The following is a 17333-nucleotide window of genomic DNA, read 5'->3' as shown; positions in this document are numbered from 1 at the left end:
AAGTTAAATTACGATTAAAATGAAGTTATAAAAAGGCCATGTTAAAGTAATGTGTTTTCAGCAGTGTTTTAAAGTGCTCTACTGTATCAGCCTGGCGAATTCCTATTGGCAGGCTATTCCAGATTTTAGGTGCATAACAGCAGAAGGCCGCCTCACCACTTCTTTTAAGTTTTGTTCTTGGAATTCTAAGGAGACACTCATTTGAGGATCTGAGGTTACGATTTGGAATATAAGGTGTCAGACATTCCGATATATAAGATGGGGCGAGATTATTTAAGGCTTTATAAACCATAAGCAGAATTTTAAAGTCAATCTGAATGACACAGGTAACCAGTGTAGTGACATAAAACTGGAGAAATGTGTTTGATTTTCTTTTCCTAGTTAGGATTCTAGCAGCTGCATTCTGCACTAGTTGCAAACGATTTATATCTTTTTGGGTAGTCCTGAGAGGAGTGCATTACAGTAATCTAGTCGACTGAAAACAAACGCGTGAACTAATTTCTCAGCATCTTTCAGTGATATAAGAGGTCTAACTTTACTTATGTTTCTTAAGTGAAAAATGCTGTCCTAATGATCTGATTAATATGTGATTTAAAATTCAGATTACAGTCAACAATCACCCCTAAGCTTTTTACCTCCGTCTTGACTTTTAATCCTAATGTATCCAGTTTATTTCTAATAGCCTCATTGTATCCATTATTGCTGATCACTAAAATTTCAGTTTTCTCTTTATTTAACTTGAGAAAATTACTATTCATCCATTCTGAGATACTAGTCAGACATTGTGTTAGTGAATCAATAGAATCAGGGTCATCAGGTGCTATTGATAAGTACAGCTGTGTGTCATCAGCATAGCTGTGGTAGCTCACGTTGTGCCCTGAGATAATCTGACCTAACGGAAGCATGTAGATTGAGAATAACAGCGGACCCAGGATAGAGCCTTGTGGAACACCATATTGGATATCATGTGTCTTCGAGTTGTAATTCCCACAACTAACAAAAATTTTCTCCCTGTCAGGTAGGATTCAAACCAATTTAAGACACTGCCAGAGAGGCCCACCCATTGACTAAGGCGATTTCTAAGAATGTTGTGATCAATGGTGTCAAATGCAGCACTCAGATCTAAGAGGATGAGAACAGATAAATGGCCTCTGTCTGCATTTACCCGCAAGTCATTTACTACTTTAACGAGTGCAGTTTCTGTGCTGTGATTTGTTCTAAAACCTGACTGAAATTTATCAAGAATAGCATGTTTATTTAGGTGGTCATTTAACTGCATAATGACTGCCTTCTCAGAACTTTACTTAAGAAGGCAGGTTAGAGATGGGTCTAAAATTTTCAAGAGCTGAGGGGTCAAGATTATGTTTCTTAAGTAGGGGTTTAACTACAGCAGTCTTAAGACAGTCTGGGAAGACCCCAGTATCTAGTGACGAATTTACTATGTCAAGAACATTATCAATTAGCACGCCTGATACTTCTTTGAAAAACCTTGTTGGTATCGGGTCAAGGACGAGGTGGAGGGTTTTAATTGAGAGATTATTTTTTTAAATCAGGTAAATCTATCCTAGTGAAAGAGTTTAATTTGTTTATAACAGGATGCTGGGGTTTAGGAGGATCCTTAGTGTTGGGGAGATATACTATGTTATTTCTAATATCATTAATTTTTGATTGAAAATACAGCGACAGCCTCACAGGTTTCACTGGAAGCACTTAGGAGGCATTCCTTTGAGCTACCTGGGTTTAGTAGGCGATCAATTGTTGAAAATAAGACTCTGGGATTACTATCATTGTTATTTATAATCTTGAGAAATAGCAGCGTCTCTCAAGACGGACAGTGTTATTGTATTCTGTTATTTTGACTTTTAATATTTCGTGGTGGATAGTAAGTTTAGTCTTCCTCCATTGACGCTCAGCTCTACGGCATGTTCTCTTTAAATCAGACAGTCTTTGGGTCTTCCATGGTATAATAATGCTAGAAGATTTTTCAGTCTTTTCAGGTGCAACTATGTCAACAGCAGCTCTCACTTTAGAATTAAATCTTTCCACCTTACTATTTACATTGTCCTCGCTATTATAGCTGGCACTATAAACGGACTGATTGCTTAAAATGTTTGTAAGTTTTAAAGCTGCTGCAATCAAAGAAGCGTTTTTAACAATATGCTTCTCATGAGTGTTTTTATCATTATTTCTATATTAAAAGTAGAAGAAAATGGTCTGATAGACCAATATCAATGATCTGTTTTATATCAACTTTCAGTCCTTTAGTAATCACTAAGTCTAATGTATGACCTGCTTTATGTGTAGGCTGATTTATGAGTTGTCTCAAATCAAAAGAATCCAGGAGGTTCATAAATTCTTTTACTTTTAGATCACACTGATTATCTATATGAAAATTAAAGTCGCCAACTATTAGGAGTGTGTCATAGTTAGTAATTAAAATTGACATTAAGTCAGAGAATTCCTCAAAAACGAGCGTTATATTTAGGAGGTCTATACACGGATAGTACTAGAACTTGAGAATCTCCATGAATAACAACGGCGAGATACTCAAAGGACTTGAACTTACCAAAACTGACATCTTTACATTTTAATCGCTCGAGTAAATGTTAGCCAATCCGCCCCCTTTTCCCTGGCGGTTTGCATGAGTAAAACTGTAATCCGGAGGCAGATTCGATTAAAACTGCCGCTGTCTGAATTCAAGCCATGTTTCATTTAGTGCAATAAGATCTATTTTTTATCACTAATAAGATCGTTGATAAAAACGTTTTGTTAGTTAAAGCTCTAACATTTAATAGTGCCATATTTAATGTTTCGAGGTGCAGAGATGAGTACTATGTGCGTTATTGTTATTTGGAATAGGAACTAAATTATTATTATTAGCGCTCTGTGTATTTTTTGTTTAATCTGTGATCTGTTTTTATAGTTTTAATACATTGTTCCTCTAAAATAGTGATTTTAATTAGATTATTGGAGTTTATGCCGTATTTCCTAGGTTTTCTACGTGCATTGAGATTGCTTATTACAGTATTAATGGTGTGCACTTTAACGGAAGACTCTATTAAACATTCATCATGTCCTGGCACAGCAGTATTATTTCGGAAGGGGTTAAGAGCAGAGATAGATAGTCAAGAAAACGAATTACCTTCGATATGTTTTCGGAGAGGACCCGGCGCGAAACTGTTCGGATGCAGGCCATCACGCTTGAAGAGACGCGCCTTTCCAAAAGAGATTCCAATTGTTGATGTAGCCGACATCCTTCTTCTTGCAGAAACCCTGTAGCCAGTTGTTCAACCCTAGCAGACGACTGTAGTACTCGTTGGATCGTCTGACGAGAGGTAGTGGACCCGAAACGAAGATCTTTGCCGATGGGGTCCTCTCCTTCGTGTCTTTAATCAAAGCTGCGAAGTCAGCCTTCAGGATTTCTGATTGTCGGTGTCTTATATCGTTTACGCCGGCATGCAAGACGATTGATCCAACTGCCCTCTCCTTGTGTTTCGTAGACTGCTGGCGCACGCTTTCATTACATCTCGGACACGAGCACCGGGAAAACAAGAAACAAACGATTTTGCATTAGGGCATGCGACATTAAGGTTTCTAACGATAGAATCACCTACCACTAATACATCACCAGGTGCTGAAGGCGAAATGGGGACGCCGAGAGGGTCAAACCGGTTCTGAGATAAAATGCTCGCCTGTGCCGATGGAGGTGCTCTGGCCTTGAACCCCCGCCTGCATAGCTGAAATCCACCGAGGTCAGCAGCGCGCCGCTCCTAGAGCGCTGGGGTGAGTTCGGCACAACGCGGGGTTGATGTTTCGCCGGTTCCAGATGGCAAGGACGGTTTATCCAACAGCCGGGCCTTCAGATTTCTCAGGTATTTCCGTCGGGACAGGAGTTTCTGAATCTGTTCATCAAGTGCTTGGAGTTCCTCAACTACGATTTCAACGCGAGTTACCCCACTGTCGGCCATTTTCTGCTTCGTGCCCTAGGAGAAATGAGAGAGAGAGAGAGAGAGGTTAGAGCTAGCACCAATCCTTAGTCTTATCCTTATATCTTAGGTATAGTCAAACATCCTTCATAACATTACCCATTCAATTTTTTCAGTGTAGGGGTGAAACACTTATGCAAATTACACTTCAGTTGTGATGGAAAAACAGTCATGATGACAAATTAAATTTTGAAGATAAACAAGTGAAATAGTGTACAATACCGAGAAATGTTTCATGTTAATTATCCAGTTTGGGGGAAACAATATCCTGGGATGCACTGTATCCTCCCTTCCCTTTAATTATATTAAATTAATTTCTTGTGCCTGTATACCTTCAATGCAATTTGTTGAATATAATCTGGGAAAAAAAAACATGGGATGGTCAATGTGTGGGAAAATACAGCCAACAAATCTTGAAGGTCAGATGTGAACACTATAGTCAGATCTACCATTGCAGTGACCCTATAAACTATTAGAGAGTAATTCTTTTGTTAGATTGCATGTTTTCTTCACACCTTATAGTATATATAATAATGAGTGTGTTATATGCAATTGTATGAATTTCTTAACTTTGAATTATTTTGTACATCAGTTTAGAATAAAGGGTCTGTTACATAAATAATGATGATGAAGAACTACACATGAATGAAAATAATACAGTTTTCATTACGTTCAGTTTTTAATTTTAAGACATGTAAAGGCTGACAAAATGGAAGTTTCAATAGATCAGATAGATAGATAGATAGATAGATACTTTATTAATCCCAAGGGGAAATTCACATACTCCAGCAGCAGCATACTGATAAAAAACAATATTAAATTAAAGAGTGATAAAAATGCAGATAACACAGTCAATAACTTTGTATAATGTTAACGTTTACCCCCCTGGATGGAACTGAAGAGTCACATAGTGTGGTGGAGGAACGATCTCCTCAGTCGGTCAGTGGAGCAGTATGGTGACAGCAGTCTGTCGCTGAAGCTGCTCCTCTGTCTGAAGATGATACTGTTCAGTGGATGCAGTGGATTATTCATGATTGACTGGAGCGTCGCTCTGCTACGGATGTCAAACTGTCCAGCTTCATTCCTACAATAGAGCCTGCCTTCCTCACCAGTTTGTCCAGGCGTGAGGCGTCCTTCTTCTTTATGCTGCCTCCCCATCACACCACTGCATAGAAGAGGGCACTCACCACAACCGTCTGATAAAACATCTGCAGCATCTTATTGCAGTTGTTGAAGGGCGCCAGTCTTCTAAGGAAGTAAAGATCAAAGACTGGCAGTGACACTGTCGGCACAGATACCAGACCTTACAATGAGAACAGTAGTTTAACAATTATACTTTATGTAACGTGTTAGAGTAATTTTGTCTGAGTTTAGTCAGTGCAAACCATTCTTGTTATTCCACAAACTGAAAGATGTTTTGTATTGCCAACTGTGTCGTTTTCTCTTTCATTACACCTGTTTATAAGTTGGGGAGAATCTGAGATTTCTGTATTTTAATCTGTCTTCATTCACTCCTCTAAACTGGTGGAGAGAAAGCAATAAAATCTCTCAGCTCTCTCAATCTGAAAGGAACTTAGAACCGAATTATAAAATGTTGAAAGCAAAAATGACTGCTCTTTTTAATGTAAAAATATAAAGACCGATCATATTGTTAATTGAAGCAATCCAACAAAAAGCATGAATGAGACGTGAAGAATAAGTCCACATACCAATGTCCCAGGAACTGACATAATCTCTGAATGCAGGATGACAATCTTAAAAATCCCACCATGTTGCATGAAGCATCTGGGGTGTCCTAATTTATACCCTAGTTGAATTGAATTTTAATGTTGTCAGTATTTGCCAGTTTTTACTCTGATGTGCAGAGTAACACCACATACAAACTTTTTCTGGATGGTGAAACTTTACTTTATCAAGTATGGTTCAAGAGTGCTAATATTTCATTGTAGTACTCTAAAATGTCTTTGGAAACAAAGGTCTAAATTATTTTATGTTTTCTGCAGTGACGGCGATGTGAAAAAAGTCCATATCTTTTTGTACATCATACATTGCAAGTTAGTCAGATTTTAACAAAATTCCTCTATGGGTATTTTCAGAAGAAGTCATCTTGCCAGTGCAATAAATCTCAAAACAATTGTTGGCAAATAGTACTGCTTCTGATTCCATTATGTAAATGTGCCAACCTGAACTGTACAGTATATGAGGTACATTTGGTTTTACATGAAAATTGCTCAAAGAAATCCAAAAGAAGAATATTTAACAAGAAATTCTCAGATCTGGTAGTCAGAGATGCTTAGAAACAACAATTATCATTTTTGATTAGAAGCTATTTAATTTTTAGTATGTATGCATATCTCAGCTTGCTGAAACCATTGTGCTGTTGCCCAGCTTTACTTACATCAACTACCGTGAAATCATTTAGCACAATGAATTATATTAACATTATTTTTTAATCATTTGTTGTTTCCCCAAAGTTAAATGAACACGTAGAAAAAACACGACAACTGCAGATGGATTTAACTGCTTCAGAAGCATCCCAGGATTGTCTGAAGAAGACACTGACGCTGAAAGAGCAGCATAATCATGAAATATATTTAGAGTTTGAAAATATGAAGAATAATCTACAGGAACTGCAAGAGCAGGTAATAGGTGAATAGTTTCATGTAACATTTGTAAAAAGTCTAACTAGACACAGGAGCACTTTATAACTAAGAGTATAGTGCAATACTATGAGAATAATGCAAACTGACAAAATGCAGATAGTATTAAAGGGTAAAACATAAATTAGGGAGGCAAATAGACATTAATTAATAATAATAAACATATATTTGGACCTGCGGTGGGCTGGCACCCTGCCCTGGGTTTGTTTTCTGCCTTGCGCCCTGTATTGGCTGGGATTGGCTCCAGGAAACCCCATGACCCTGTAGTTAGGATATAGCGGGTTGGATAATGAATGGGTGGATGTATTTGGGCAGATGGATTGATTCTGCCTATTCTGTATTGAATTCCTGTAATATTTCTTCCTGTAGTAAATTATATTTTATAAAACAGCGACAAAAGGCAGAAAAGGTTTTTGGGGGATCCACCCCATATATTGATGCAGGATAACAAAGAAATAGCGGTAATTCCACATAGTGGTCAACATAGACTGATTCTCCAGCAAAAGATTGAAAAACAAGGGTTATGTGGGTGGTTTAAGTAGCCAAGAAGAAGGAAGAGACGGGATAATAAGATAATTGTCGGCAATGAGGCCATCATTGGATGTGGTGAGGAACAGGAAGAGGAGGATTGGGTCTGGCAATTGTCTTCAGAGGATCTGCAAAAGGGTGAAGAAGAAGTGTTGTACCACACATTTAGCCCCTGTCCTGGTAATGCAATCTTGGTTAGACCCCTGTGCAGCCTCTGAAGTGCATATGTTACAGCTTAATTACTAATATGTAAAGTAATTTGATACCCTGGCTTAATATTAAAACTTTTGGGTAAGCATATTATGCTCTGATCTCAAAAACACTTCTATAAGCTGAATAGTTAAATGGTAAATATCAGATTTTGATAAGATTGGATAAATTGTACACATGTAATTAGTAATTTGAGTTTTTTAAAAATTGACAGGAGTTCCTAGAAAGCTGTCCCTTACAAATGTAAAGGCTTTGCTTAAAGGACATTCATTGCGTGTTTTCAGTTAATAGTTTCATTATTACTAAGCAGTTTTCCTTAATTTATCCGTCCATCCATCCATTATCCAACCCGCTATATCCTAACCAGTCCCAGCCGACACAGGGTGCAAGGCAGGCGCCAGCCCACTGCAGGGTACACACACCCACACATTAGGGACAATTTAGGATCACCAATTCACCTAACCTGCATGTCTTTGGACTGTGGGAGGAAAGCGGAGCACACAGAGGAAACCCACACAGAATATGCAAACTTCTCGCAGTGAGGACCCGGAAGCGAACCCTGGTCTCCTAACTGCGAGGCAACAGCGCTACCACTGTGCCACCCCGTTAATTAATAAAATGTTTATTTTAGTAAATATAAGGCTTTTCTTTAAAATTAGAACAGGATGTCAGTGTATTAATTGATATAAATACTGAGGATATTCCTGCTGAGAATTTTAATCTTAAGAGTATTGTAATGTTCTAATGGGGAATTGTCTTTTTATCAGGAACTTGACAGATTTCTTTGATTTTAGAGTTTGACATTTTTTGTGAGGCAAATAAACATTTATATGAATAGTTTAATTTTTTCCAGCTTTTTCATATTTTTGAATATTTTGTAGTTCAATAGCAAATACTGCACCTTCCAAGTCATCACTGCATCACTGATTTCTACTTTCTTCATTTGTTCTTTCAGTAAGGAAAATTTTTATGTGATTTACACACACACACACACACACACACACACAAAAGTCACTGATTATTAAGCCATCATAAGTCATTACTGGGCAGTGTTTTTTTTTCTAATCCTTGCTCTCTGGATAGAATGTACTGCCATAATATTGCTGTGTAGCTATTCTGTACATCTGCTATTTTTCAACATAGGTATGGTCTGGCATAAAAAGAAAACTGCCACCAAGCTAAATTAAACTTTGTTTTGTGTTTTTTTTTTTCATCTTACAGAACTTTATATTAGGGGTGGGCGGTATGACCAAAATTCTATATCACGGTATTTTTCTAAATTATCCCGGTTTCACGGTATTCGATGGTATTTTTTTCCCCAAGCTTGAGTGGATGTTAACCACATTTTCCACTGCAATTACTGGCTAAGAATAACCTATTCCACTGTCCAGAGTGTTGTACATTGTACAAAAAAATAAACATTTTAATGTGCACACAAGTATTAATACAGTTTTGCATTGCCCCATAAAGTGATAGTTTTCAAGGGGGTGGCACTAATGGAGAAGGTATCACATTGCATGACAGATGCAATCAAAATATAGAACCTTTTTATTGAACAAATTTTGCAAAAACAAACTATAATTTTGACAACATATTTTCAACCATACAAAGAGGCATTTAGACTTAGTAAAATATCCAGAAGTGCTTGTCAAAAATTGTATTGCACCGAATATGTCTTAGAAAAGGAATAAATAGTAAATATTTTTTGTAAACCAACTACACTTTCTGTTAATGTTAACAATCTCTGTCCACTGACACGTTAAAGTGACTTTTTAAACAACTTTATCATCAATAAACTGCATAATATTTAAACTAATAAATAATAACAATAAAATAAATACAGTGGAACCTCGGTTTGCGAGCATAATCCGTTCCGGAAACGTGCTCGCAATCCAAAGCACTCGTATATCAAAGCGAATTTCCCCATAAGAAATAATGAAAACTCAGATGATTCGTTCCACAACCCAAAACTATTCATATAAAAATGATTAATACAAAATATAAAGTGAAATATCCATCCATCCATCCATTTTCTAACCCGCTGAATCCGAATACAGGGTCACGGGGGTCTGCCAGAGCCAATCCCAGCCAACACAGGGCACAAGGCAGGAACCAATCCTGGGCAGGGTGCCAACTCACCGCAGGACACACACAAACACACCCACACACCAAGCACACACTAGGGCCAATTTAGAATCGCCAATCCACCTAACCTGCATGTCTTTGGATTGTGGGAGGAAACCGGAGAGCCCGGAGGAAACCCACGCAGACACAGGGAGAACATGCAAACTCCACGCAGGGAGGACCCGGGAAGCGAACCCGGGTCTCCTAACTGCGATGCAGCAGCGCTACCACTGCGCCACCGTGCCGCCCAAAGTGAAATACATAATACAAATTTACCTTTATAAAGAATCATGGCTGGTGTGGGTTTCTAAACTCATGTGGGATTCCACCCAACAGGACAACACGCGGAAGAGTGTCCCAAAGCAATCGCAGTCTCCCAGCGCTGTAGCAGTTCGCCGTATAAGCGCATCCAAAAAGATCGCAGACATGCTATAAGTGCCTGTCGTCAATGGGTCAAACAAGGAACATTCTAAAGATCCCGGTACAATAAATAACAGCGCTGTTGCTGTTTCAAGCTGAATAAAGCTGGTGTTAAAGTACTGAGACTCAGCTTCGTGTTTTGGGGAACAAGACGGGGACTCGCACTTCACAGCGCACACACACACAGTCACAATGCTGTAGTAAACAGATGTGACTATATGAGTGAGGCACACCGACTCAGACGAGAATAGGAGACGATTGCCAGAGAGAGAGAGAGAGAGAGAGAGAGACGCGCTGGGCGGGCGAGCGAGATAGATAAGGAGAGAGAGAGAGAGAGAGACATGCTGGGCAAGCGAGATAAGGAGAAAGAGAGAGAAACGCGCTGGGCGAGCAAGCGAGATAAGGAGAGAGAGAGACAGAGATGCTGGGCGAGCGAAATCAGAGAGAGAGAGAAGAGAGAGAGAGAGAGAGACGCGCAGGAGGAGCGAGATGAGAGAGAGACGCGCTGGGCGAGCAAGCGAGATGAGAGAGAGAGAGAAGAACCATCAGCTCAGTTGTGATCACATAACGCTCAGCAAAGTGTATCCATACTACTCGTATTGCAAGACATCGCTCGTTTATCAAGTCAAAATTTATTAAAAATTTTTGCTCGTCTTGCAAAACACTCGTAAACCGAGGTTCCACTGTAATAATATTATTACTGATAGTTGCACTATTACTTCAAGACTTCAAGCCCAGGTGCATTACACAGTATTCACCAAATTAAAATAAAATAAAACAAGTGCAACTTGGTGATGACATCTTTAACACGATAAACGTCTTTGTGAAATTAAAACTAGTTTTAAACTTAGCCCACGGAGTGGTCAGAACTTTAGAAATATCTTTGTTATACATGTTTAATTATGCCATCCATTCAGAGTTGCGCCCATCTCTGAACGAGTCGCCAGCACATCGCAGGATGAATACAAGCAAACATACACTAGCAGGGTCAATATAGCACAACAAAACCCCACATCCTACATGACTTTGAAAGGAAACTGAAGCACGCTGAGTAAACCCACCAGAAAAACATGCAAATGCAAGGCAGGCACGCCGCCGTGCCCCCATATAATTAATGCATGCTTTAATGCATTTCACCATGAAAATTATATTAAGTATTTATCTTAGCATTCTAAATGTTCAGAGAGCAGGAAGATCATGAAGTGAATGATTCTGTGCGGCGATCGCTGCCAGCGCCTCCTCTTAGTGCAAGAAGATGTCAGTTTAAGAATCACTTAACACAAAGCATTTAATGTGCTATATAATTTATGATGGGGTTTGAGAAAATCTAGTAAATTAAATATTCATTTTACGATGAAGTTTAGTTTACGATGGTCTACTTTAATGACAAATTCCGAGAATAAAGTCAACATGTCGTCACACTATTACACAGTACCCAGGTACATTACACTGTATTGAAAACAAATAAAAAAAAAAATACTTGGCTTGTAGTATTATCCAGTAGTATAGAAACAGTATTTATCTGACCTTTTAAAACTAAAGTTATCTCCAGGCGACGGACGTGACTCCTTTTTTTCGGCAAAAGTTCTTCTGTTCATCATGTTCAACTTTACTTTTAGTTCAGCTTCGGAATGCTCTCTGTCCATTTTCACCGCGCGGCATACTATGCTACCGCCCACTATTTGGTGGTGTAGCAGTGAAAAAGAGCCTTAGTGTAACAAATCTGTGTTTAGCGGTGAAGCAGTGAAAAAGGTCCCCACTTGAACAGTTTCCCGCTACGCCACGTTCCGAACGTCGTTTAGGCAATTTAAACTGGTGTTGCGGTATAAGAAAAATCCATATCATAAAAAAAATGAAAACTGTTTTTGGTATGAACCAGTTTTCCGCCCAGCACTACTTTATATTATCTAAATAGTCTTTAACGTTAGTATGAAAGGTAAAAATAACATTTTTATGTACCATGAGAACATCATTCTGAAGGATTGCTGTGTAACATTCAGTATATTTTATAATTAACTTAATTTTTAATACAGTGGAGGTGTATTTTAGACCTTTTTTATGTGTCCATAAAAGTTACATTTATCTACAGTGTTTAATGATATTTTACATTTAATGGAAATCATTGTACAGTTTATTCTTGAAAAGAAAAGAAAAAATACAGGATGGTTATGTAAAATCTTATATTCCACCCATTCAGTTTGAAGAACACAAAAAAGTGCCTAAGTATTATTCACCAAGTTTTCCTTTTTTAAGTAACTTTGATTGCAATGAATGTTGAATATTGGCATATATAATAATACATAGGATTTAAAATATTTACAAAAGGATAAAACACGATTCTGCAGATGTCTATCAAATAGAGGTTTATTTTACAGTCGAGGCTAATCAGTAATTTAAGTAAGATATCGGAATGGAGTTTTTAAAAATGGAAACAATATGAAGTGCATTTCAACTTGTAGCAATTATTTATCTGAAGTGAAAATAATACCCTTCACTTGATAATGTATTGGTGCAGTAGACAAGAATCCGACTCTTTCTATTATATAATTTTTTTTAGATTAAAAACAAGGAAAATCAAATTAATACTATGGATTTAGAACTTGGCTTGCTGAAGTCAAATTTACAGGAAAAGACTGAGAAATCTAAACAGCTGGAAAATCACATTTTGAAACAGCAGGAGGACCTGAGTAAGACAAGTGAAGCTCTTAAAGATGCAAAGAAGACATCTTCTAAGGTAAAATACAAAACTTCTTTTATGTTGAGTAAAGAAAAATAGCATTTTCTTACTTTGAAATTTCCCATACCATGTCCTGTAGCATTGCTTTGTTAAAATGTTTTATATATTGTATCAAAGGAATTGTCTAAGTAAGTTTAATATTTTTTATTATTCATTTATTTTGTTAATGTTTATTATTTATTTCTGACATGTATGGTATTAACTGTATTACACAAGGTCTTTGCATAAGTTTTCACATAACGTGGACATAATGCTTTCTGGACTATTTTTAGTAGCATTTTAAAAAGTCTGTTAAGAATTTTAATTGTAGATGTTGACAATTAGTGTTTTATTTGTTATTTATATAATATTATTAATCCATGTTTTTTTATTTAATGTATTCTGGTTATTCCTACAAATTGTTTTTTTTCATGGAAGAAGCCTTTAATTTTGGTCATGATGCAAATAAACAATAAAACGCACACTATCATATGAAAAAATTGAATTATGGGTATAATCGGTGACAGATGATAAAATATATTAAGTACAACGTACAGTCAACACTTCAGATTGGTTTTGATATGCTCAAATGGAAAAAAAAATATCCTGATTAATTACTGCAAATCTTGAACTTAATTTTTTTAGTGGTTTGATAACAGGAACATGCATAGAATATATACTTAAAGTCTTTTTATATGAATTAAATGCACAGTATAAAAACAGTCAGTGCTAAATTTTCACTACTATAAAATTGCTGCTGCTTCCAGGAAAGCATACTAAAGGATGTCAACTATGGCTTGAAATGAAATCCAAAATGGTGGCATGGAAACTTTATAAACATCATAGTAAAATATCTTCAGATGATCAAAATTAAATTCATTGTACAAAGGAAAAACAATAGAAGTTCATATTACTTAAAGGGTTTTATAGCACCAATTAAGTTAAATCATTAAATAAATAAACAATTTTAAGGCAGTTATCAAATTTTTAATCGTCTCTTGTGCATTAAGATGTTAGTTTTAATAAAAATACTTTGAATATAATCAGGTTCTTTATTTTGAGTTTATTGTTGTTGTTGCTTTTTCCTCCATCTTGAGTTACCTGATTGTCAAAGTAAAAATAGGCTAAAGCTAAATTAAACAAAGCCAGAAACCTTGACTAAATAACTATCTACTTGTCCAGGAGTGTGATGAGTGAGTGACTTTATGGTATGTGGTATTAGAGATGGTCTGGAAAGAATAGAACTCAAATCCCTTGCAGCTTCACTTCATGCTTTGACATTATGTGTTGTCCTGTGAATAAAAGTCAGTTTCATTCGCTAAGTAAAGTCAATTAAAAGTCAATATTATCAAAAATCAATATAATTCACTAGCTAAAGTGCACTAAAAACCTCAGTATCCAGCAATTAAGAGGTCAACTGTCTCTATTAGCCCATATTTCACAATAAATGATCCTGGACAACATGAAACTATGATCCTGAATTGTCTTAGGACTAGGCTTACTTATAGTTGGTAATGTATCTGGTTTCTTGGCAGTAAGTGCCGATGAGCTTCCATTTGAACAGTGTTAATGCTATTTAGGTCAGCCTGTATTTAATGTACAGTATATCATGTTTTATAGATGAGCCAACTTTAAGTCTTTTATTGTGGAATTTGTTTAGTTATTTACTTTAACATTGTGCATTCAATTTTTTTTTTTGCATTAGTATGTTAATTTCACTTCAATGTACGCTTTGCTTATGCATTTTCTTGACCTACCTTCTGCCCTTAAATGGCCCTCATGTACCTTCACCCTTTTGTAATTATAATATCTCTGCACCCAAAGAAGACTTATAGTTTGACAGCATCATCTAAGAAATTCTGGAAGCCTGGTTTTTTCTAAGTGTGAGGCAGTTCTTGGAGTGAATATTATCAATTGCCTATCGTTGATATGTGTATTAGGCTTATTTTTATGGTTTTGACTGAATCATCCTGTATAAATAAACTGGGTGGTGTAGCATTCTAATATTTGGTGCCTGTTTATTCCAGAAGTGCCAGATACTAGATATTTTATTTTATTACTTAATTGGAACATATAATAAAACTAATTCAATTTTATCAACATTTTAATTAATCTCCAATGAAATAGAGCTTAGTTTGATTTGAAAAGCCCTAACATAGTTACAGATTGTCTTGTTGGCAATGAGGTAAAGCTCCTCACTTGTTTCTTCAGATTTGAAAAGAAAACAACATGGCTCTTAATTTATGTTAAGGCCCAAGCCCAACATCTGGTTTTAGTTTACTGTAAAAGCTTCTCCTCTGATGTGCTACATTGAACTACTGTACATTTTCCTATGTCTTTTTCTTGAAAACAAAAATAAACTGAACAATTGCCTTTTTGTTCCATGCTTCACCATCATTAAACAGCTAAATAAATAATTTTGCCTTAAGTATGAATTTAAATAATGCATTCAGTATTTCAGCTTTATGTTAACCCAAACCAGCTGATTATGTATTAATTCAAAATGATACGTTTTATATCAACTGTATCTCTGTATACAGTATGTTTAATTTTTCAGTCTCCTTTATCCTCATGCACTAATTTGTTGGAAAGCAAATCAGTTGTATATTTTTAAAGATATAATATTTGTACCTCTGCTGTAGTAAAGTATTAATTCTGAATAGTTCTCTTCCAAGATACATTTTTTTCCAAAGTAAATAAATACCCACCATGTTTTTTTATTTAAGATAAGCAGGGTCTTTCATTGTTTTTTGAATGTTTTTGCTTTCATAAATGCACATTTAATCAAAGTGAGCTAAAATTTCTTTTAAATGTCTCCACTAGCATTTGGGTATTTCTGTATTTCAGAATTTTTAATGCTTAATTTGAAACACTATAGATGCAGATGAGTGTTTAATAAATATTTTAATGCAAAAAAAGTATGATGCATATACTGTAGTATGTCCACACAAATGTAAAGTAAATAAAGAAATAAAAAGAGGAATAATAGTATTCAATGCCTAACAAAGCAGAGGATTAACAATGAAATCTGAGACCCTTTTTTTTTTTTTCTCTACATGATTATTAGGTTTACACTATATACACTGGATGTATATTGAATGCATTGTCATGAGGTTCACTTTGGGTTTCAATAAATGTCCACTGTGTTAGGCAGTCTTGGACATGATTTGAACATTTTCTGGTGTTTCTTTGCGTTGGTGTGACTCTGTGAAATGGGTAACTCAAAAACGAATCACTCAGTCTAAATTAAGCCCTGTAACATTTTTAACATTGTTTATTCTTGAAGGTAATTTATCTTCAATAAAGTCATAACCAGTAAATGTATGTCTTCAGAGTTGCCTATATACGGTATAAGGTAGATCTATATGTAGGAAAAGTGTTAATAACTGGGTCCAAATTTTAACTGTGAGTTTTGAAGGTGTTTACAAATTTTCACACCCCAAACATGATATGACCACTTTCAGACTTAGTTTGGTGTGTGTTTATGTATACTGTATGTGAATGTGTGTCCATCTGTGTCTCTCTATGTGTCGGGATGTATTGTATTGCAAAATACTTCCAATTTAATTGATTTTGAGCAAAATTGCTACAGCAAATTTTGTTATACAGAGTAAACAAAAAGTACTGCATATATTGATATAGGATATACATTACGTGATATGCATGGATTTACATGTTTTCGCATGCATAATTAATCTTGGACCTCTTTCAAGGTGAGAATGTGTGTGTTTCTATATGTCTTGATATTAGTCATTTGACAAGATAATTAAAAAATTAAGTATTTAATCTACAGTGGTGTGAAAAACTATTTGCCCCCTTCCTGATTTCTTATTCTTTTGCATGTTTGTCACACAAAATGTTTCTGATCATCAAACACATTTAACCATTAGTCAAATATAACACAAGTAAACACAAAATGCAGTTTTTAAATGATGGTTTTTATTATTTAGGGAGAAAAAAAATCCAAACCTACATGGCCTTGTGTGAAAAGTAATTGCCCCTTGTTAAAAAATAACCTAACTGTGGTGTATCACACCTGAGTTCAATTTCCGTAGCCACCCCTAGGCCTGATTACTGCCACACCTGTTTCAATCAAGAAATCACTTAAATAGGAGCTGCCTGACACAGAGAAGTAGACCAAAAGCACCTCAAAAGCTAGACATCATGCCAAGATCCAAAAAAATTCAGGAACAAATGAGAACAGAAGTAATTGAGATCTATCAGTCTGCTAAAGGTTATAAAGCCATTTCTAAAGCTTTGGGACTCCAGTGAACCACAGTGAGAGCCATTATCCACAAATGGCAAAAACATGGAACAGTGGTGAACCTTCCCAGGAGTGGCCGGCCGACCAAAATTACCCCAAAAGCACAGAGACGACTCATCCGAGAGGTCACAAAAGACTCCAGGACAACGTCTAAAGAACTGCAGGCCTCACTTGCCTCAATTAAGGTCAGTGTTCACGACTCCACCATAAGAAAGAGACTGGGCAAAACGGCCTGCATGGCAGATTTCCAAGACGCAAACCACTGTTAAGCAAAAGAACATTAGGGCTCGTCTCAATTTTGCTAAGAAACATCTCAATGATTGCCAAGACTTTTGGGAAAATACCTTGTGGACTGATGAGACAAAAGTTGAACTTTTTGGAAGGCAAATGTCCCGTTACATCTGGTGTAAAAGGAACACAGCATT

The 17333-nt window shown here is 36.4% G+C and overlaps 1 protein-coding gene across 3 annotated transcripts in view; it reads left to right on the top strand.

The window, feature by feature from the left end:
* Positions 1-17333, top strand: part of LOC120530174 (putative leucine-rich repeat-containing protein DDB_G0290503) — a 419164-nt gene that overhangs the window by 132019 nt on the left and 269812 nt on the right. For all 3 annotated transcript variants that reach the window (XM_039754405.1, XM_039754404.1, XM_039754406.1), the window contains 2 exons: positions 6461-6628; positions 12486-12662. In XM_039754405.1, the coding sequence (XP_039610339.1) occupies positions 6461-6628; positions 12486-12662 (345 nt within the window). The remainder of the gene's footprint in view (positions 1-6460; positions 6629-12485; positions 12663-17333) is intronic.

The sequence above is a fragment of the Polypterus senegalus genome, chromosome 5 (assembly GCF_016835505.1).
Source record: "Polypterus senegalus isolate Bchr_013 chromosome 5, ASM1683550v1, whole genome shotgun sequence".
In the NCBI taxonomy this organism is placed as follows: domain Eukaryota; kingdom Metazoa; phylum Chordata; class Cladistia; order Polypteriformes; family Polypteridae; genus Polypterus; species Polypterus senegalus.
The sequence above is the reverse complement of the archived record's forward strand: the minus strand, read 5'-3'. Positions and strand labels throughout refer to the sequence as shown.